Genomic DNA, 24135 nt, shown 5'->3' on the forward strand with positions numbered 1-24135 from the left:
ATTGTAGAAGAGTTCAAATAGCAGGTGATTATATTAGTCACTTTCATTCTGTATAAAAAATAATTTACTACAGGCATGGTGCATACAATGTTAAAAATGCTAAAAGGTCAGAAACACGTTGCTGAGGAGATGGATAAATTCAAGTCCATTCATTCTTGTGCCACACTGTGTGCCTGTTTTCAGTGAAACGATATGAAGAAGACAAGTGTGTTAAGGATTTTATATATATATATGAGACAGAGAGAGAGAGAGAGAGAGAGAGAGAGAGAGAGAGAGCGAGAGCGTATAAAAACTATTCATAGAACTAACAGTTGTCATGTTACATCAAGATGAAATATGTCATTAGCATGAACAGGCAGTGGAACAGGTATTATTAATCTGTCATCTATGTTGAGAAGAGAGGAAAACAGAAGGTGAGTTAAATGTAGGGAAAAAGAGCTCCTGACATGAAGTTCAAAATGACCACAACAGTTAGTGCCAACAGAGACATCAGTCAAATTAATTAAATAATTAATTAAATATATACAAAAATTTACTTTATGAATATATAGTTTCCTATAGAGTTCCCCTGACCTCACACTGCAACACACTTGTTGTTAAGTATGAACATAACATTTGCTATTAAAAGACCAAATATTACTGGATAGTTACACAGGTCTAATACCATAGGGTGGCTGTGTCTGAGGGTTAGAGTGGTCGTCTTCCAACCTGAAGTTCGGCAGTTCGATCCCCAGTCTTCCCCATCTGCCTGCCGAAGTGTCCTTGTGCAAGATGCTGAGGCTCTGTTAAACTGGTGCTTGGTTCCCATGTGAAACTGCAACACAACGTTCTCCCTTTTATTCATGGCGGCTCCATTGTCTTCATTATTGCAAATATAATGACAAAGTTTCTCTAACCTAACGATGTACTAATTTGAAATACAAATCTAACCTTTGCATAAACTTTAGCAAGTATATTTTGTGCCAAGGGCCTCTACCATCCATAAGCCAGGGGTGCTAGAGAGCTTCCTGCCTTAAAGGCTTAGACAATTTGATCTGGCCAATCAGACAATTCATGAATACAAAAAAAGGTCATGATTGCACATTTTAGCAATTAAATAAGATATAATAGACTCATGTCCTGCATGGTGGCCAGTGTATTGTCAGGTCATGGTTAAGGTAAAGGAAACACATCTGCTGACAAGCATCATGATAACTAATAAAGAAATTAGAATTAGATGCAGAATGCAATGATTAAGAACAGTACATACAAGCCAGTTAACAGTATAGTTAACAGTTCTCACAGATGCCATTTTTAACAGAATTTGTGGTGAAGGAGCCATGTTATTGCTGTGGAGCTGCAAGAACCAGACAAATTAAAAGTGTTCAAAAGTGTCCCAAAGAACTCTCTCAGGGCAAATTACTGATAAAGCACTGAGAAATACTGATGGACACTGCAAGAAACTTTCAGTTTTCTCACATAGACACAATTTGAGCTGTTTTGGCTAAAACCAGCTGTGAGCATCATCATCTGTGTGAGATAAGTGACTCCAGACTCCTTTTCCACCATGAGAGAAGACGAAAGTACCTCCTACGTCAGAGGCTGGGGGCGGGATTATCATGACCACTTGTGAGTGGCTTGCACTTCAATGCTCTGCGTGCAAAACATTTGAAATTCGACTTGAAATGGTGAGCGATTCTTATAACGTGAAAAAAACAACAGAAAAAAACATAGAACTTCACGTTTGAAGAATCGGTCACCATTCACTTCAATTGTATTGGATTCAGCTGCAACTCGGTTTTAGCCTAAAACTCAAAAAGTGATTTTGGGACCCAGCCCTTCATCGGCATAGTGGTAAGTAGATAATGAGCGAATTTTCATTTCCTTTAACCTCATGGAAGGGCTTAGGAACCATTTTTCTAGCAAGAGCTATTTTAATTGTTATAATATCCTTTTAGAGCCTTACTAAATTACTGCACACATATTTCACACTTACATCTTTAGTTTTCACCAGTTCATCTTGACATCTTTCATCAAATCAAATTTTATTTGTATGGCCCATATTCACAAATCCACCTCAGAAAGAGCCCCATGTGATAGATCCCTCTCTTAAATGTGCTCTGTTCCTTATAATTAACTACAACATTTAATTCTGAATGAGAATGGACATTGTCGTGCAAGAACAACCTCATGTCTTCTGGTTTCAGTCTTTCCTCCAAATGTTGGAACATGGCTGCAGGGATTAGTTCCCCAGAGCGATAGAAACACTGACGTGAAAATGTCTGAGTCATCCACCTCATCCCAAAGGTGTTGATCAGGGCTGAGGACAACTCATAAAATGTATCAGTACATTTTGTCAATGGTTATAGAGGCATTTAAAGGAGATATACATAAACAGTAATCAAACAGTACATACAACTTAAATGAATAAGATAATAAAATAATCAATAATAAAAAATATATCTAAGAAAAACACAGCAGTTATTTGTCTGAGGGTTTATTTATTAGGATCACTCAATATTGTACCACTATCAAAGCATTACATTACATTACATTTCATTTAGCTGATGCTTTTATCCAAAGCGACTTACATAAGTGCATTCAACCCCGAGGGTACAAACCCAGAACAACAAGAAAACTAATAAACTAATCTTGAATCTTACCAAAAACTAAATATATACCGAGAACTGCAGTAAATACCTAACAAAAACACTAATGTACTGGTACTCACCCTTGTAACTGAGATTCATCTCTTTTAACAAGTAAGGTAAAATAGGGAAATTATATATTTATCCTTATTATATATATATTATAATTGTATTGCACCAAATCCTAATATACATTATCTCAAGACACTTTACAAGGTCAAGAGCTTAAAAATTACAGAGAAACCCAACAGTTCCCACAATGAGCAGCACTTTTGGTGATTGTTGCGAGAAAAGATTCCCTCAATAACTGGAAGAGACCTCTGACAGAACCAGACTCAATACGGCCATCAGTCTGAATCGGTTGAGCTGAGTGGAGAAAATGGGGTGGAGAGGAGAGATGGGTGGAAAAGAGGGGAGAGAAGGGAGGGAGAGAAAGGGTAGAGAGGGAGGAGAGGGGTAGAGAGAGGATAGAGACCAGTATACAGCATCCTGTTAAATGACACATACCTGCCTGCCAGCAATAGTTAAGACTAGGAAACCCAAAAGCAAAACATGGAACCAGGGAAGGGTTTAGAGGTGATTTATTATAAACGTGTCCAGGTGGAGGGAGCAAGCTGGATGTCCGGGGATGTTTCTGGAGTCACTGAGAGCAGGTGAGGCAGATCTTTTGCTGAAGGCTGGGCTTGGCCTGGTGGCTTGAGCTGGTGGCTGGTGATCCTGAGCACAGAGAAAAACAATTAGCACGAGGAGAGAAAATCTTCACGAGGAAATACTTTAAACAAACCCTGGAAAATTGGCTGCTACTTGGTTGGTAAGAACAATAATCTGGTGAAGAGTGGTTAAAGATCCTGTGTTTATATATTGCAGAGTCTTGGATGATTGGCAGGTGAGCTCATCGGGGAGGAGTGGTCGCCAGATTGAAGCAGGGTGTGCACAGCAGCAGAGTCGAGGAGGCACGCCTACAGACCAACACAGGGGGCCAGAAGGGAGAGAGACACACAAGGAACAATACACTTCAGTTTAACCCCATAAAACACAATTAAACAGCTAATCTCGAATGCACATCATTAGCTTGTTATTACAGAAGCTAATAAAATGCCACTATTTTCATCACATTACTAAAGTGCATCATACACAAAGGACACACTGATGCATGAAAACAATCAGATACTACGTCAAAAATGATATTTGTATTTTTTACCTTACCTTACCTTACCTCTGTTGTATTTTCATCAGCCTTTGTTTGCAGAATTACACAGAAACTACTGAACCTTTTTCCATGAAACTTGGTGGAAGGATGCATTTCCGGATCAGGGGGCAGATCCTGAGTTTTTTTTCACTTTCTTTAACATCGCAAGATAGGACATCTTTTAACATTTTGTAGATTTTTTAGAATAGTTCATGGACAGGTTCTGGTCCAGTCTCTTGTCATCTCACGCCTTAACTACTGCATCTCCCTCCTGGCTGCTCTGCCTGCTCGCGCCATCCACCCTCTGCAGCTCATCCAGAAGGCAGCAGCTCGACTGCTCCTCAACCTACCCAAGTCGAAATAGAAACTTCAATGGGTACAGGATGCAACAATTACTGTACCTTTTTGAAACAGACACTTTACTTACTGGCTAGGAATGCTTCTTTTTGGCTAATTTCTGCAAAGTGAGACGAATAGAGATGATATTATAATTATTTCCAGACAGCTCTTTCAATGAAATGTCTGTAAGGAGAGAGTGTCTGAAAGTGAGAGCTGTTGCCCCTGAACAGATAATATTGTCTCGTAAAAGCTACAGTTAGAATCTTTTGACCTTTCTCTCCTCCTGACTCGTGCTTCATATATTTCATGACCATGATATTTCACACATTTAGCAACTTTTAGCTTCAATAGAAAAGACCAGCAACATGATGAATTATTAAATACAATTAGGACCTTAGTTCTTTGTATACTGTTCAACTGCACAAAAAAATCTAACCCTCTTTTAAATGTGTCTGAAAGGACACTTGTGTTTGCTGTCTGAATGTTAAAATATGTGGCTTTTATTTATTTGTATAATATTTGAACGGTGTTGATATTGTTTTAGTCTGAATATTTGTCTTTTTCTTGCTGAGTGAATTGTGGGACACTGATCACATGAGTTTCTCTCTCTCTTTCTCTCTCTCTCTCTCACACACACACACACACACACAAACACACACACACACACACACACATACGCACGCACACTCTCGCTCTCTAAGCTCTCAGCATTGAAACTCTCCATCCCCTCCCCTTCATCCTCTCTCTCTATGTCTCTTGGCCCTCCCACTCTCGCTCTCCCTCCCTCTCTCCTCCCTCCTCCTCAGAGGACCAGCTCTGTCTCTCTGTGCACTTGTCTCTTCAGTCAAGGAGAAACTAATTGGAGGGAAGAATAGAAGAAAGAAGCTGTTGGAAAACTAAACGCACCAAAACTTTACTTCTCTGCAGCATGCCACAGAAAGGTAAGCTTGCTGTCTCTCTCTCTTCCTCACTCACTCACTCTCTCTCTCTCTCTCTTTCTCCCTCTCCCTCATCTCTCTCTTATCTCTCTCTCCCCCTCTCTCTCTCTTTCTCTCTATCTCTCTCACATTAGTATATGCTCTGAGTTAAAAAGTTGCAGTTTGTTTAGTAGATAAGAACAAAATAAACAGTTGTGAAGAGAAAATATCTATCCTCTTACTTCAAGAAAAAAGAAAGAGAGAAGAATGCTAGCAAAGGAGGAATGAATGAAAACATTGTTTATAAATTTCCAAAAAACAACTGACCAATTTAACAACTTTACACAGAGAAACAAGAAGAAAAGAGGAAAGAAGGGATAGGGTGACTAAAGGAAACGAGGAGGAGAGATACGTTTTCCTGATCCCTTCCTCCTTGGTGGAATTGATGTTTTATAAAGAGACAACTCAACAACTCAAACGGAAACAGTGAGGGGAACTAGGAAACCCTTTGGATTTATTTTGAATTAATTTCAAGAGATTATCCTTAAATAATTTAAATAAAACCGAAACATGAACAGCTTTATTACTGATTTAGTCACAAGGAAACTGGTGCTTGGAAAGATTTCGTTTTACATTTTATTGTGAAGTTAGCCAACTCATGGTGTGTGTGCGAGTGTGTGTGTGTGTGTGTGTGTGTGTGTGTGTTCTAGTACCTTCATCTTAGGGAGGAAACTTATTGACATAATGCATATGTCAGCCCTTTACTCTTACCATCACAACTAATTACCTAACCCTAACCAAATAACCCTTATCCTAAAACAAGTCTTAACCCTTAAACAAGCCTTTGAAGGTGAGGACCAGCCAAAATTTCCCCACTTTCCAAAAATGTCCTCACTCCGTAAGTCAATGCTCAAAATGGTCCTCACAAATATATAAGTACAACACACGCGCGCGCAAACACACACACACACACACACACACACACACACACACACACACACACACACACACGCAACACCGGACAAAAAAAACAGCAACAGCAAACCCGTGAAGTAAAAGCCTCTTGGAGTTCCGAGGATGCGCGATGATGTAGCAGTGATGCTGTAGATCAGAGACTGGATCAGATCAGAGTCTGGATCAGATCAGAGTCTGGATCAGATCAGAGAGCAGACACACGGTTCAGTGTAAAACATCGAGCACCCGCTTCAGAAGTGATTTGAGACACTTTGTAAATTCTGTTTTTGGATTAGAGCTGTGGATTTTATTTAAACACCCCATCATCTCAGACTTTACCCCAAAGCTGAATTTAGTCCAAATAGATCTCTGTCATCCACTCTGAACGTCTCTCTGTTTCTCATTCCGCTAGCTCAGTTTTTTCTTCAACTGCACTAGATGAGTTTCTGTAGCTCACTAAGACGGTGTGATTAAGAACTTTAGCATCTTTTTAGAAATTGGTAATTTCTAATGAAAAGACACTGGAGGTTTTTTTTATAGCTGAAAGGTAATATCAGAGAGCCACACTATACACTATACAACCTTCAAATGTAAAGCCTGTAAAGGCCTTCATATTTTTTTGCATTTCCCTTAAGAAGCGTTGAGTATTGTAAATATGTAAAAAGCTAAATATCTTAAAATGTCACGTAACAGGGACTGGTGAAGCTCTGAGGCTATAGATTATTTAGATGATATAGCTCAGGCCCCTCACTTTTTCTTGAAGGAGGCCCACACTAAGACCGAGGGAGCGCATTGAAGGCCCGTGCCGCGTTCGAAACACAGCGATGTGATTTCCAAATGCTTTTAAAATCATACAATTATTTTTAGTCCTTCATCATAGAAAATGTGATTATAACTATGACATATGAATATAATTCCGCTGTTTGGGAAGGGGTGATCTTTTTTAAAACCCAGAGCCAACATGTACAAAGTTCATCACAAAACTGATGATCGTCTTATAATTCATGTCTTAATTAAATGGGAGCCAATTAAGCGCATGATGGCTCATCCAGAGCGTGAGCGTTGTTCGTGTCAGAGGGAGCTGCACGTGCGCCACCTGAGCCCCAGGAGTTAGGAGCGTGAGATGTTTGAGTTCCTGAGTGACTTTATCATCCAGCAATCACAGCAGCTGGATTTCTCTTTACAAGGGCTGGCCATTTCTTCTCTTCATATTTCACTACCTCGCTTTAATACATTACACACAGTACACATCACTAAGTATGTGATCCGTCGAGTTGGCTCGCCATGTGTGGAAGTGTGAGCGCAGCAGACACGCTGATCCTGAACTGATCTGAACGCGCAGTAAGAGCGGATCATAAGCATCGTCCTTCCACTATATTGTAGTGGAATGATAGTGGTATGATAAAATATATATATTTATATATATAAATATATGTATATATCATCTGTTAAATTGAAGAGGAGCTGATGGAGCCGCTGCAGCAGAAGTTCTAAGAGAGGTGTATTGGCGCGTCCATATTCACTGATCATGTAACGAACTTAGCGACACAATACGATAAATGATAGTAACCTTATAATACAAAAAAAAACATCTGGTAGGCTACGCCTCTCGTTACTTTATTCATACATGTAAAGATGGGTAATTGTCATTTATTATTATTATTTAGATTTTTCATTGGTTCACCCTTTTAGAGGGAACGCGGACTATATACTTGTTCTCAGCGGCCTGAAGTTACCATCCTCTTAAATATTGAGAGAAAAGAGTCTATTAAGTTTCATAGTGTTAATAAAGTTCGTCATTTCAGTGTGTCGTCCAGATTCTAAGAAAATATCCAACACCCTCTTTCTGAATTAAAATGATCATTATAACAATTATTATTATTGTTGTGATTAATATGATGATTATTATTGTTGTGATTAATATGATTATTATCATTATTGTTGTGATTAGTATTCTGATAGCTTGTGACAAGATGCTGTGGCAGGAGCTGCAGACTCCTAAAGTGTCGGGCAGCAGCTCCGTCTCTTCTCTCCTCCTACAGCGCTGAATGCGGCTGAATGAAACTTGTATATTGTCATGGGCCTGTTCAACAGAACTCCTTTATGTCCGTGGCTCTGGTCAAATTGGGCTCCCCGCCGCGGTTTTGTGTCGCGGGTTTTTTTAACGAGCCGCAACTAACGAGGCAGCGACATGAAAATCCCGTGGACACACAAAGGCTGGCGGGTATTTACCGAGCAGAGCCGCGGCTCCGCTCCTCCGGCTCTTTGTCTCCTTTCACAGGCACAAGGGCGCTGAGTTACAGCGGGGACGAAGTGCCTATAGCCGGCCTGTGTGTGTGTGTGCGAGCTGCTTCATGTTCATTAATGCAGGTCGTTAATAACAAGGGTTTAACAGAAGGATCCGCTTTGAAGCCTTTATAGCTTCTTTTTTTAAAACGTGAAAAGACTTTTGAGAATCGGGGTGAAGTATGACTGTCATGTGCATTGATGTCAACACACGGTTAAAATGTTCATCTGCCCTGAATCATCCCTTCGTATATTTTGGTGATAAATGGAGGAGCGTTCCGAATTGTGAAGATGTTATTCATAATTTACTACTGTATCTCTACGATCTTATGGCAGGGTAGTGGGAACTGAACCCGGGGCCACTGAATTATCAGTAAACTTGAACTGATCACATTTGTATTATTCAGTTTTACAAACAACGTGTCATTCAGTATTGACTCTGGACTGTTTTATTTTTTCATTCAGCTTTCCTGTTGCCTGGAGAGCCTTTGCCAATCTATATGGGCCCACATTGTTCAAAAATTTAAAATATAAATCTGGCAATTTTAAATCAATAGAAAAAATAATGTAAACCCTAAAACACACACAAATATTTCACAAAATATAAAAAATATACTTAATTGGCACTTATGTTTTAGGTTTTTTTTATTCTTAATCTACACAATTGAAGCCTTGTAAATTGGCTTTGATGTATCAAAATATCAATATGAATGTGTTATTTGGTGTAAATTATCTCTGTGAAAGAATGTGCCTGTAGCTGTCAGGTGAAATATTTGTCTGTATATCTGAATGAGCCTGAATTACATTTTGTGACAACTTTCTTTTGATGTGTTCTGACCACGGATAATTTAAAATATGCTAGATCAAATAATTTCTCTCTCCTACTTCAGTTTTGTAAAGCTTATTTCTTATAGCAAACAGCGGCTGTCCCTGAATCCTGCAACGTCTTTCTACCTAACCGAGAAGTTTCTGTATATCACCAGTGAGCTAGGTGTTGTCAAGAAACTTTACAGTTACATAATATACCTACAATTTGTTCTGAAAATACATGCAGCTCACATAGAAAGTGTCCAGTAACAGTAAAAACACAAACACAAGCAGAGGCTGACAGTATAAAAATAATCATATCTGTAGAAAAATGTTAGACATTTCAGTCTTCAGTGATGCACGGATTTAATATTTTGGCTACAATATCGGCACTAAAGTGACAGCTCAGTGGTCTGAATGTGAGAGCTGGACTCATAACTTTATAGACATTTGCATATATTAGCATATGAACCAATCACAGGGTGGCGTGGCATTCAGCCTGTCTGTCCAGACAGTGTCTTTGGTGTTTTTCACTCTGATAAAAAATATATATTTAAATTCCTATATACACATATAAAACAATTAGTATTTTGGGGTTGTTTTTTACTCTCTGCTATGAGATTAGAAGTTTATTTGTAGCTGACCTGTGTATATCTCTTCCTTTTCTCTAAACCAGCTGGCACAGATTAGTGTGTTGTGTTGTCTATACTGCACAGAGTTTAAGTGTCTTCTCTTTTTGTACAGATTACAGAAGTCAAACAAGCTGGGAGGGTGGTGTGGCCTCCATGATGCAAAACAGTGAGTTACAACGCAAACCTCTTTGTTGATTTTATCATTAATGCATTTGATGTTATTGCATCCATAGGTGTGTGAACAATTCATTTGTCTCGTTAAAAATGTGTTTTTTTAACAAATTTTACCTTACCAGCCCACATAAAACATTCCAACGCAAAGAGCTACAACTCAAGGCCCAGGCCAAATATAATTTTCCTTAAAACAGTATAATTAATTCAATTTCTAAAGACATAACTCAATACAACAGTAATACACTTTAGCTCTATTACCTATTACCTGCAGCCTGTTTTCATGACTAACCATATCTGCACTCCTGTCAAACCATTCTCTGATGTTTAATGTAAAATATCGGCCAATATTCTGCTTCGTCTTTGGACTTAAGTCAGCTTTAATGAACTTTTTTATTACAATGTATCAAATGTTTTTCACATTAGAACAGTGTGAAAGCTGCTCACTCGTAGAGCTGAAGTGACTGAGAATCATCAACTGCATTTGTAGCAGCTCCCTTAGCCCTATAGCTCTATAATGACTTTCAGATTTTAATAGATTCTGTAACTGCTCGGAAACAAACGGCTCACAGTCGAGTGTCTTACATGAAGACTAGCTGAATGTGTAAATAGACGATTGTTGCCCCTTAAACGGAAAAGGTGATGATCTGTGAGTATGCTCTCAAGTGAGTTGCTTTGCATTTGCAGACAATCCACTTTCACTTATGAGATTTGTTTCTGGTCTGCACATAAACGTTTGTAGGTGTAGTGTTGTTTATTCTTAAATTAATGTGTGAATGACGAAATATCTGTGAGACTGATTTGAGTCACCATTGCAATACAAGCTGACAGATACAAGCAAACTGAGTTGCTTTCCAACAAGTGCCACAAGGATTTAGTGTTTCTGTAAAAGAGTAAAAATATATTATCAGTCATCCTCTCATTACATGGCTGAAGCCAATTTTTCATATTTTGGTTTGGAACGTGTGTGTAATAACTTTTGTTTAGGCAGCCATCTCTGTCATGAGTTTAATCATTTCTTCTTTCCTACTGCGGGACAAGAGGTCCATGCCATCTGCAGTGAAGGTGTGTGTATTATTTATCTATGTGTGTCTTTGCTTGTTTCCTTGTCCCGCATCTCTCCCTTGTCCAGTTTCAATCCCTGCAGCACACTACTTCCGACCCTGTGTTGATCTCACCCTGGATGTTACCAGATGATGCAGGTTCCTGTTGACAGTAACATTGGTTTTAATGTCAGACTGGGTGCTTCTATCAGACCACATTCTCTTTAATCAGCTCTAATTCCACAATGATAAAGTGGAGCAGCTGGATGGTGTTGATCAGTAACTGAGGGTGAACAGATCATTAGTGAATGAATCAGGTTCCATCAGGAAATTATTAAAATAAAAGTGGGAGCAGTCAGTCTGCAGTATAAACACAACATAAAGGAGTTTATGAAATAACAAGCAGCCATGCAGCTTATAATAAGCTGTCTATTGCTCCTCATTTTCTTCATTTTAACCAGTTGCCACTCAGCAGAAGATCCAGACTGTGTACTGCTTAAACCATGTTGGCTGTGATCACCCTACTTATTGTTTGACTCAAAGTTTCTGTCGGTCAGGTGGGAAATCGCTGTAAGATTTCGTTTGTGTGCAGTATCCATGCTTCTCTGTTTCCATCATTTTTTCCTGCAAATTTAGAAGATGAATTAAGTGTACTGACTGTCCCATCTTCCATTTTTCATTTTTTATTGAAATTGCTGTCTCTGTCGATCAGCAAAATGGCTGTTTTTCATCTATATTAAAAATAAAAAACCATTTAAATCTAATATGTGATTTATACTAGACACATGGTGACATAATGTACAATGCAAATTGTAGTAAATATATATTTGCAAAATTTGCTTTACAAACAAGAACCAACAGACGGCACCAGTGTCCCAGAACAAAGCCCCCCAGCAGTCTTGGTAATTATGATGGGATACAAGGAGGAAGTCTTCACTATAGCCAACTGGGATTGGTCAACCAAACACTTGATCGTTAATTTCCAATTTCTGTCAACATTTTCTCCCTAACCTATTGTAACCATGGTGACTGATCTCAACTGACCTTAATGATCACTTTAAACCTAACCCTAGTGTTCCTCTTAAACTAACCAAGTCATTCTTGTTTCTTAATCGAACCCAACAGTAAACATTGCAATGTCACGCCATAAAACGGTGACTGGTAACAGCTTAAGAAGGAACTGATAGCTGATGTGATTTTGCTGACAGGGGCGTCCAATCAGAACTATGACCGTGTGTATGGCCAAACCAGGGGTTCTGTTGTTTGATGTGGGAGACTTGATGATAATAACAGTACATTGTAAAAGTGAAAAATTAATTGAAGTCAGGCTCATTGTGAATGAACTGATTTAAAGTGAAAGCTGCTGAGCTGCTCCCAGGGGTCTGTCTGCCTGCTGCGCATGTAGGTGTGTGTGTGTGTGTGTGTGTGTGTGTGTGTGTGTGTGTGTGTGTGTTCGTACGTGAGTGCGCGTGTGAGTGCCACAGAGGGACCTTAGCCAAATTGACTCCATATGTCTGTCTATTAATTGTGTGTCAGCAGAGGAAAGCCCGGGTGTCTTCCTCTGGGAAATGACACTGTGATTAACAATTTCTACGGCAAAACAATGGTGCCCAAAACACAAAGTGAACATGATGCAAGACAGCGTGAGGCAGAGTAAGAGGGTGAAATAATCCAGCGTCACACTCAAAGTTAACAGCAGCTTCTGCAGGGGTAGTGGCTCCCCCTATGATTTAATTACCAGAGGAGAAGTTCACAGCTATGACAGTGTCCGTAGTATTAATGTAAACCCTCACTGATCTACTGCAATAGATGAGTCGGTGTGGTGGGTAGTGGGGGGTCAAAGACATTCTCCCTCCTCCACCATATGTATCATAATGAATGAACAAGCAGATCGAGAACAGATTCATTTCTACTGTAGTCAAACAGCGAATGTTTTCTAAATCACAAATTTAAGAACCAATTAATAATTATAAAGAAAATAGATAGATAGATAGATAGATAGATGGATAGATAGATAGATAGATAGATAGATAGATAGATAGATAGATAGATAGATAGATAGATAGATAGATAGATAGATAGATAGATAGATAGATAGATAGATAGATAGATAGATAGATAGATAGATAGATAGATAGATAGATAGATAGATAGATAGATAGATAGATAGATAGATAGATGGATGGATAGATAGATACATAGATAGATAGATAGATAGATAGATAGATAGATAGATAGATAGATAGATAGATAGATAGATAGATAGATAGATAGATAGATAGATAGATAGATAGATAGATAGATAGATAGATAGATAGATAGATAGATAGATAGATAGATAGATAGATAGATAGATAGATAGATAGATAGATAGATAGATAGATAGATAGATAGATAGATAGATAGATAGATAGATAGATAGATTGATAGATTGATTGCTTTATTGATACTGAGACTACATTAATGATATTGGAAAAACACACCAACCTGAGCAGGGAAAATACTGGTGAAACAGCTGCTTTTAAGTTGAGACACAGATAAAGACATTGTTTTCATGGACTGGTCACTTCTGAGATTTTGGGCTATTTTGCTTTGTAACAGATTTTTTTTCAATGAAACATTCCAAATACACATTTAGGCATTTGCTTCACCTTACTTTGTCTGTTTGTTTCTGTAAATGATAATAATTAAGTCAAAAATGTACTTTTAAGTAGCAATTCAATTTGCCATATGCATTTTCTGATTCATGGTTTCATAAAATAGGATCCTTTGGCACTAATATGTCAAACAATCATTTCATTTCTGTGCCTAAAATGTACTTGAATTTGTACATTTTTTAAATTTAAATGCATCGTTTACATATTTATATATAAACATTAGAAAACGAATAGATGTAGATTAAAACCGCAGTTAATTAAGATTATTCTTAAGGCCAGGGCAGGGGCCAATTTTTACAAGGCATTTACTCATCACGGCAAACAGCAAGAATAAATAAATAATATTTTACGTTTTACAGAAAAAAATGTGTAGGGACTCTCATATCTTTTCTTGTGAAACTAAACAATGAATACCTTGTCTTCCTTCACATTTGTGGTAGTCATTACTGTTGCAATGACTGTTTTGAGTGTCTGTAGTGAAACATCCTTTGATTGACAGTAGCCCAGGGTTATGGGAAGGGTTAAGGTTAGAGTAAGTCTCCTGCTAGTGTAAGTCAGTGTAATGTCCTCAGTCATGGAGACACAAGTGTGTGTGCATGTGTGTGTGTGTGCCAGATATTTGTGTGATTTATTAATGTCCTGTTGAGAGGTTTATAAATCTGCAATATGCTTTCCCCCACAGGGCCATTACCAGACAATAGACAATTGATTCAGTGTAAATCCCTACTTAACCTGCACAGTGTCACAGCACAGACTGACGTCTGCTGCTGCTGCTGCTGAGAGAAACATTTCAAAGCTGCAACATGTTGTTCAGCAGAAAGAGCAAACGGGCCTGCAGCGTGATCCGTTCTGCCTATGTACTTTGTTTCCCTCAATCTTAAAGCTGCAACTTGGCTGAAGTGTTTAAGTCGGCGGCCTGCTCTTCACTGGTCATTTCTGTGATTTATCAGTACTCTCAGGTCACACTTCCTCTCAGGCTTGTCAGGGTGTGTGACGTCTGTGTAAGAATAATCATTTAAAGGACACTACAGAGGCAGCAAAGAGCAGAACAGTTGGTATGTGAAGGATAGTTGTAGTTACTGATAGTTCCTTTAAAAATACTATTACAGTTGAAAAATGTAAAGTAAGTTTTTATTCAGTGTTATCATTTTTAATTAACACACCATCTGCATAATGAGAAAAACAGTATGTATACCAGTACATGCTATACTGTGTATTGACTGAATGTCAGTTTTTTGCCAAATCATGTGACATTATTCTGATAACCTGTACAACTCAATGTATTACCATTTTTTTAAGGTCGTAAGAAGCCAGATTATAACGTTAAATTGCTCATATCAACAAGTACTGTGATGTATCAGAGCCATTCCCTATATACAACATCTGTTTTGGAGCGTTCCTTTTTTTTCTCTTTTTCCTCAAAGTTGCCTCCCCCACTGTACTCTGTCCTTTCATGCATGTGCCTGAACAGTGTGGCTGTTTAGTGCATTGTGTTCACACTTCTTTCGTAGTTTTCTGCTTTGAATTTAACTATTTAAAATAATTTAGCTTAGAAAACATGTACTGAAACCCATGTTTCAGTATATATTAATTATATGTCAACATTTCTGTCTTTGTAGGTCACAGTGGAGTAAACCAGCTGGGTGGTGTGTTTGTGAATGGGAGGCCTTTACCTGATTCTACCAGGCAGAAGATAGTGGAGCTGGCACACAGTGGTGCTCGACCCTGTGACATATCCAGAATTCTGCAGGTAAACTCATCAGGTTGAGTTGATTCCCTCAGCTGTGACACTAACAATGGTGAAACATAACCTTCCTGCTGAAATGGTTGTATGAACATATTAATATGGGTCAAAGGTCAGAGAAACCAATTGATTTAGTAAGGTTTAAATGCAACGGGTTATGTGTCCAGTTGCAATTTGTATGTCATCATTCATTAACTTACAAAGAAAAACAACTGCATGCTTTCATAAGATGTATGATACTATGTTTTCATGTAACTCTGTGAACTGGGACAGGAACACAGGAGGATGTGGCTGCATGGTGATGTAGAGCCACCATGCTTTGCAGCAAGCATGTCGGGTATAGATGATAGGATTGACATATCATCCAACTTTACTGGACTGGAGACTGGAGTCCTGCTCATTCCAATGATCACCAATGGTTTCTTTAATAAGAACATTTCGGACAAACTCACGACAGACACTGTAAGCATTTAACTGATGCAGCAGTGAACAAAAGAGTTATTCATTTTTTATCTCACATATTCTTCTTCATACAACCAATCCACTGACAGTTTGGTGGGGGTTGTTAATATATGGGGTAATATAGCCTCAAGTCTGGTCAAGTAAACTGTATTCTCTCTAACTTCACACTAGCAGATTATGTACATTTTCAAAGTTGTAGTCTTCAGGACCAACAGCATCTGACTCAAATTCCATGATCATTCTTCATACATCATTCTTTTAATAATTTGTATCTAGGCTATAATGTGTCCTGTTTTGGGTTCCAGGTGTCTAACGGCTGTGTGAGTAAGATCTTGGGCCGGTATTACGAGACCGGTTCAATCCGTCCTCGAGCAATAGGAGGCAGTAAACCCAGAGTGGCCACTCAAGAGGTGGTGGGAAAGATCGCACAGTACAAGAGAGAGTGTCCGTCCATTTTTGCTTGGGAGATCAGAGACCGACTGCTGGCAGAAGGGGTCTGCACCAACGACAATATACCCAGTGTAAGACAAGTGTGTTTAATTCCTTCAGTTTCTGTCTACCAATACCTTTTGTATCCAACAAAAAGAGATGCCCTTGTGTAATCACACTGTGTTTATCGGTAGGTTTCATCAATAAATCGAGTACTCAGGAACCTGACCAGTGACAAGCAGCAAATGGGCACAGTAGTGGCTGAGGGGATGTTTGATAAACTCAAGATGCTGAATGGACAAACCAACTGGGGGGGGCGCTCAGGGTGGTACGCTGGTACTACACTCACTTCTGCTGGTAAGATGCTAACTCATCAGCTGTTCCTACATTACTGTGACTACAATAATGGGCCAAGAACTGCTGAGACTCTCTGGGCCCTACTTTTATTAAAACCCAGCACAGGTGCAGGCATAACATAGTCACTGGGCTGAGAGCACATTGGTGTGACTGACTAATCTTTGATGATGGTAGAGCAAACAGGGGAATACCAATCGCATGAGCAGCTTCCATCTATCTACTAATTTCAGAAATCGGAAGTCTGTCTGTGGAATACATATCCAGAGAACTGTAATTGGCATCAATCTTGGCATGTGTTCTGAGTTCTGTGGACCTCCCCATCAGTCCACAAACAGACCATCCAAAATATGCAAAAAAATGGGCTCTGCAAAGTCTCCTTTAAAACCAGCACACACTTTTTCACTGAAGACATACATATATACCCCCTGAAATACTACATATCCTTTTATGAGTTATTACATAAATAGACATTATCATGGTACCCATGAGAGTAATAATATATAATATTAATATTTATATGTAATATATATGAATATATTTAAATATGTATTTATAAATCATAATCCTGTTGACCCAACAGGCCTGACTCTGTTCACCCTGATGGCATCCCGACCCTGCTCGGACACACTGCCTGATCATTACCTTAGCTAGGATTTCCCCCACCACCCTATTTTTCTTTTTTTAAATGTATGTTTTTATCTTTGTATTATTTTCGACAAAACCAAAACTAACAGGCTGTAGAACAGACAGCCTCACCTGCCTTTGTTCATTAGACCAATCCACTTGCAGAATTTCCTAAAAATTCAAATTATATGGCAGCTTCCTTTCCTTTTCCTTTCTGTGTGTGTGGCTGAGGGCCCCATTTGCTGTGTGGATTTGGCTCATATGCTGCTGCTCCTCCTCCAGCACCCTGGGATTAACAACAGTGAAACGAAGTCATGCTATACTACCACCACTGCTGCTTCCCCATCATTGCATGTTTGTGCCTGTGTGCGTGTGTGTATAAGTGTATGTAGGGGAGGGGGAGGGGGCGTCTGCTCTCATTTGTGTCTCTTTCTGCCTGACTGACTGTGACACTGAGCAATGGCTTCATTCTGTTTTGCAGGCTCTGTCTGCTGGGGATAATGAATAATTAGGCTAGCACCACAAATAACATAAGTTCCACAGGGAGCGGGAGTCAAGCTCTCATCTGCTCAGAGATCACGTGTTGGAGATCTCAACTCTGTAGTGCCCTGTATCTTCTCTCATCATTAACTCACATGCATGGTTCAATTACAAGGATTTGAATATAAGATATTGCATTGTCTGATCACAGGCAGGATTTATGTGCTCAATATACATGTTTGGGTGTGCAGCTCTTACATAGTGTCTCACTCAGTAACAAATGCAAATATTACATTTGAAATAAGTCATACAAATAAAATAAAGTAAGTTTAATACAAAGGAAAAATAACATAATGGTCATCAAACCACAGAGTAGAACTCACAAAGGAAAAAAGATACAAATGGAGTGGGCCATGCACAGTGGTGTCATTGGTCTTGTCACTAAAAACAACAGCAGCTGGTGAATTATTTTGACGTTAGATAAAATACTCGAAAATGCATTGTAGTGAAAGGCCTTTGTATCCACAAATATCAATCATTGATGATAAAATGCAATAATAATAATGAAAATTATGGTATGGAATATTCTGCATTTTTTCTGATGTGTGATTTGATCACGCTATAGATTCATAGATTTCACACATGAATCATCAGATATCAGATAGATGTGAAAACGTCTTCAACCTGTATCTGAGTGTAATTCTGATTGTTTCCTTCTTCTTTCTTTGCTTCTTCTCTCTTTGCTTCCTTACGTTTTCCTACAACTACTCTCTTCCTCCTACTGTCCTCCCTCACCTCCTTCCCTCGCTCAGAGTGTCCACAGGCAGAAGGAGGGGAGAGCACCATATCAGTCAGTTCCAACGGTGAAGACTCTGAGGAGACTCAGATGAGGCTTCAACTGAAGCGAAAACTACAGAGAAACAGAACGTCTTTTACACAGGACCAGATAGAAGCACTGGAGAAAGGTAACTTCAAGTTACTGATCAGTACACCATACAACTACACCATATACATACATACATATAGGACACTAATATACATTATGTGGCTAAAAACACTGAGCTTTTCAGCAACTAAAAATAAAGATGCCAAAAACTTCTTACACCCAAGAGGAGAATGATGAAGCATATTTAGGATATAAAAAAAGAAATCACCTCATGCACATGTCACAGTGTTTACTGAGGTATTCTAAACTGACTTGCTGCAAATAATGCCCTCACCAATCTGCCTCGGTAATATTTGTATGTGTCATTTAGGGACAGAAAATCCAAAGGCTGATTATATTGTTTTTATCTTTTGTAACATTTGTGGTCGAAACACAATATTAATAATTGTTCCTAAATGTATTATCTTTCACTTTGAATTTATCCAATCAGGAATATACTTGTTGATGTAAGACTGCCCTGGGACAGTATCATCAGATCCCTCCTACAAGTAATCTTGCTATGGAACACATATATACAAATACAAATATAAAACTGGGCTTAGGAAACGTTAGACCCCCCTACCCAACTATTGTGAAGTTCTTCAGACAGAGAAAAATCAAGAGAAAACGAAATGATTCAATGTTATAGGAAATCTTTGTCATTACTGCATATCTACTTCCTTGACGCTTATCACCTGTTATTATATAATGGAAGACTGTGTTTTCCACAGAATTTGAAAGGACACACTATCCAGATGTGTTTGCTCGAGAGCGCCTTGCCAACAAAATAGACCTCCCTGAGGCAAGAATACAGGTAGGTTCTTGTATAGCGTCAGTGTTGCATTAGTAAAATCTTAAGTCCTCATTTTTGTGTGCAGAAATACACCCAGAAATTTAGCTGAAACCAATAATATGCTTGCCGTGTGTAGGTTTGGTTTTCCAACAGACGAGCAAAGTGGAGAAGAGAAGAGAAGCTGAGAAACCAACGACGTCAGGTGTCCAACTCCTCCAGCCACATCCCCATCAGCAGCAGCTTCAACACAAGTGTTTACCAGCCTCTACCACAGCCTACTACACCAGGTACCCATGATACCACACATCTGAGAAGCATGTCCCCCAGCATTTCACCCTGTGATGTCATAATAACTACAGCAATGCTGTTTTAATGATTAGTCAGCCAAAACCTTATGTGTCAACAGGATCTGATGAGTAACTCAATTACTAGGGTTAGAGTTAGCTACTCAATTCAAGAGTCAAAATGTATTCTGTTTAAGATGCCTCTTGACATTGGCTGTGGTTGTCTGCAGTGGGTGTTGTGGCAATAATGATTTGCTCGAAATGTAACCCTTTTCTTTCATTTCTACTATAATGTACCACTCGAAATGTGCCCATGTAGTTTATCAGAAAGTATGAAAAACTAACTCATCTAATGTCTGGTCGATACGTAATCTGTTGTACCCATTCTCTGACCATACGGTTCCTGGATTTAATGTATTTTGTGCAGATGAAGTTATTCTATGGCTGTTGAGACAACATTTTAAAACATATTCCTCATCAATTGAAAATATAATTTTCTGAATCAGATGTATTGTATCAGCTTTTGTATGAAAGCATTTTAATTGATACTTTGGCCGAAATCTATCATATTATTACCTTCATGGAAAATTGTTTTGAGGTCTGGTGTTGCAGTTAAAAATACCTGGACCAATGGGCAGGAGGAGCTAGGGTTCAAACGGCTGATCCAGGAACTAAAGAATAAATTCATTCCCTGCTCTGCTGGAGATTAAAGTCCTGAGCATCACAACTTGTGATTTGTGATAGAACGATAACGTTGAACAAATGTATCTTGTGCGTAATGATTTGCTTGTACAAATACACTTTGTTCACTGCATTCCCCCCTACCTATTTCTCCAGTGTCCTTCTCATCAGGATCAGTGTTGGGAAGGCCAGATCCACTTCTGTCCAACAGCTACAGCATACCAGCTATGCCTAGCTTCAGTATGGCTGCCAGCCTGCCGATGCAAGTAAGATCAATTCACAGGACAAAACACAACTACAATGGCACTAAGTAGAGCACATACCTCTACTAAGGCCCGCACCAAATAGCACACACTCATGAATATCAGTCCCCTAAAGATGTCTATTTTCTTTTAAACAAGATTCATGAAATAATCTGTTAGAAATCAATGAAAATGTGTCATGCCACTCTAACTCACAATGTTACACAAAGTAAAAAAGAAACGACTCGATCTGCCTCCTGATATGTATCAGCATCTAAATCTATTGGGTTCTTTCACGACCCATAAAGCATCCTTCCACCAAGTGCTGTGGTAATGCATCTAGTAGTTTTTGATGAATCCTGCTAAGTAACAAACTGACAGACAAATTGTGGAGGTGGCTCAGAGAGCACCTCCAGGGTTACCAGGGAGAGGGGACTGGCACAGCTTAGATTAGTTGGCCAATTAACTCTCCTTGGATCCAAAAGGAGAAGGAGAGACTAGAGAGACGCATGAACAAAGAGACACTGAAAGAGACCAGGCTGAGCTGAGCTGAGCTGATCTGCCACGCCGCCAGCAGGAATTACTGGCCAGTTTACGTTTAGTTTAAGAGAAAATAAAGGATTTGAAAAGTGAGTGGTCGGAAAAGCGACAGGGAGGGGTACAGACTCGACAGAGTTATCAACAGAGTTATCAACTGCTTCCTGCAGGACAGTGTTGTTATCACTAATGTTACATTTACATCTAGAATTAACACTACCCTGTTGTTTCCAAGCCCTTAAAACTAAGACTGAACACACTGCTGACTCGGCTTTAGTTTAAAATCTCCAGGGTTGTTAGTCTGGAAGAATAGAAACTGAGACTTGACCTGAAACAGTGACACAGACATATTCACTTCCTGTTTGGGTCTTACCAGTCACAACTTAACTACCAGTGGTGAATGCAACACAGATAATTAATTGCTGACCCTCACTGACTGTAAAAGTTCCACCTTGCCATCAGACTGAGCATAGAAGCCTAAGTTAACCATTTTCTCCATCATTAAAACTGGCCTGTTTTCTTTAAAATGATTGAGTGATCTAAACCTTTTACTAACCTTGGATAGTTTACCAATCACCGTTGCACCTTTTAAGTTTATCAAATGAACTTGAACGTTTTATTAAAACCTAGTAAAATAGGGGTGTTCTAAAATTCATGTGCCCATCTTGATTTTTCCAGGCATCCAGCCAGACCTCTTATTCCTGCATGCTGCCCACCAGTCCCAGTGTAAATGGAAGAAGTTATGAGACATATACCCCTCCACACATGCATCCACACATCAACAGCCAGTCAATGACATCCTCTGCAACGCCGTCAACAGGTAGGAAGACACTGTTTGATACTATACACCCCCTCCCATCTGTCTGTGCTATCATAGCATATCATAATATGTTGATGAGAAGAAAAAATATCTCTTCTTTGTTTTATACACAAAAACATGATGATGATGATGATGATGATGATGATGTAGTCATTAAAACATGGTCTTCCTTAAGATTGACAGCTTGACCCACCTGATCTGCTTAAATACATTGTGCTACACACTTCAAAGATGTTGTATCATGATCCTGGTGGCAGCTCTTTGTAGATTATGATTACAACTAGATTGCCTACACATATAAAGTTTTTGGTAATACAGCTATTACTACACATGTCATTACAGCTCTCTTCATCTTTGTCAGACCTCTGTTAGATACTGTCTTTTCTTATGATAGTTGTAAATACTGTCATTTACTATTCTGCTACACACGCCATCTATTGCACTTCCACGTTTATCATTTTACGTACTTTTGTCGAGGGGTAAAGGCAGAGAAATTGCTGATAAAACAAAGAATATAAACAAATAAAATGTTTATATCACTTTAAACAAATACATTAGTCCATTGGTGAAAAACCTGATTGAATAATAGCAGACAAATTTCTGGTGTCCACCACTATGCCGATGGAAGGGTGGGTGAAGAGTTTGAGTCCATATAAAACACTTTTGGAGTTTCAGGGGTAAACAGTGTTGCAAGCAAACTCACAAGAACTTGTGAGAACTGCAGCTGGAACAAGGAGGAGGATAACAGCAGAAATTTAGTCTAAAAATCCGTTGTAAATCACACTGTTTCATATCCAATTTGAATTTTGGGGCTTGTGGACACTTGGATGCCATTTTATGTTTTTTTCTGATGTATTGTGACGTTTGAAGAAGGATTCACCATTTACTTCAATTGTGTTGAATGTGACGGCAACGCTGTTTACCCCTGAAACTCCAAAAGTGTTTTGTGGACTCAAACACTTAACCCGGCCGTCCATCGGCCTAGTGGCGAGTAGATAATGTGTGAATTTTGGGTAAACTTTTAGTCTCCTCCTGTTTTTGCAATAACTTCATTTGCAACTGTGTGGTCTTTGAAAAATTCCTTTTTGCGCTCACTAAATACACACCACAGACACTTTGTTGTAGTGTCTGTTTCATGACTGTATTCTAATGCCCTTGTTATTCTTGTTTAACAAGGTCTGATTTCCCCTGGTGTCTCAGTTCCAGTCCAAGTTCCAGGAAGTGAAGCAGACATGTCACATTACTGGCCACGCCTGCAGTGATGTCCTTTAAGACAACATCGCTGCAGTAATCATGAGCTGTCACTGCAGCAACAGGACTGTATTGGTCATAAAAGGATGCAGCTCTATCCATAATTTAGAGCTTCAATGTCAAAAAGGACCTGTCACTGGCTGTAAACTACAGCAAATGAATAAAAAGAAAGGACTCTCAGTAATGCTTGCAAGACAATATTCAAACCAAATTCTGGAGACAAGGACAGAAGGAGTACTTATTTCACTTAAAAATGTTTAATACTACTGTTAACTTTTACAAGTTGAGCTACAACTAGTCAACGGTCTTTGGGGAAACCGTCTCCACAGTATCTCCATCTGCTGCCATTAAGAGTCTGGTTGGTGACTACACTGGCACTGGATGATAATGAAAAGCTCCAGCCTGAGCTTTACTCCGGAAGCTCAGGAAGGTGGACCGTCCTTTACTTTAATAATAAACTCCACACAGGAATGAACTGGTCTGTGTCCATTCGGACATTCTCTGGGACTATATTACCTCTACTTTGAGTTCCTAATTTATACCATGTTGGTGATTTTATAGCAAACACAAAGATGATGAAAGAAATGTAAAAGGGAAGAAATTCATGAAACTTGAAACAATTGTCTGCTATGAACTTGTTTAATCCGCAGATCCCAAAAGCCCTGGCCTGGGATGTGTACAGAATTTCATAATGTTGAATCTGGTTGTATGTGTTTGGTATTGTAAAAATCCTGACTGACAGGATCTGCTAACTGGCATGGTTTTCTGAATTGAAAACATTTTTTGGGTGGGTATGGGAGATTTTGGGGGTGTCTCAATTTGTTTTACTTACAAAGCTCCAATGTCCTGAGATTCAACAGTGAAGTAACTGTTGAATAACTGGA

General features: G+C 39.0%; 1 protein-coding gene across 5 annotated transcripts; it reads left to right on the forward strand.

The window, feature by feature from the left end:
- Positions 1 to 5083: 5083 nt before the first annotated feature.
- On the forward strand, positions 5084 to 23262 carry LOC133009206 (paired box protein Pax-6-like). Of its 5 annotated transcripts, XM_061076634.1 has the most exons (12): positions 9872 to 9917; positions 10964 to 10987; positions 15242 to 15372; positions 16134 to 16382; positions 16452 to 16610; positions 18533 to 18683; positions 19375 to 19457; positions 19573 to 19723; positions 20558 to 20667; positions 21657 to 21661; positions 21867 to 22000; positions 23177 to 23262. In XM_061076634.1, exons 1-12 carry the CDS (start codon positions 9905 to 9907, stop codon positions 23260 to 23262), a joined length of 1296 nt encoding a protein of 431 aa, XP_060932617.1. In that variant the 5' UTR covers positions 9872 to 9904. The 5 variants fall into 5 exon arrangements, with proteins under 5 accessions (XP_060932614.1, XP_060932617.1, XP_060932615.1 ...); XM_061076631.1 differs by lacking the exons at positions 10964 to 10987; positions 21657 to 21661 and adding an exon at positions 5084 to 5096 and having other exon boundaries at positions 9864 to 9917; positions 16134 to 16349; positions 16452 to 16614; positions 18531 to 18683; positions 21859 to 22000; XM_061076632.1 differs by lacking the exon at positions 21657 to 21661 and having other exon boundaries at positions 16134 to 16358; positions 16452 to 16614; positions 18531 to 18683; positions 21859 to 22000.
- Positions 23263 to 24135: the final 873 nt, after the last annotated feature.

The sequence above is a fragment of the Limanda limanda genome, chromosome 8 (genome assembly GCF_963576545.1).
Source record: "Limanda limanda chromosome 8, fLimLim1.1, whole genome shotgun sequence".
Lineage (NCBI taxonomy): Eukaryota > Metazoa > Chordata > Actinopteri > Pleuronectiformes > Pleuronectidae > Limanda > Limanda limanda.

Bases quoted from the DNA above. Each gene is read 5' to 3' on its own strand.
- LOC133009206 (XM_061076631.1), top strand. The intron at 9,918-15,241 runs GTGAGTTACAAC...CTGTCTTTGTAG, and splicing joins GGCCTCCATGATGCAAAACA to GTCACAGTGGAGTAAACCAG. The intron at 16,615-18,530 runs GTAAGATGCTAA...TCCCTCGCTCAG, and splicing joins TACTACACTCACTTCTGCTG to AGTGTCCACAGGCAGAAGGA.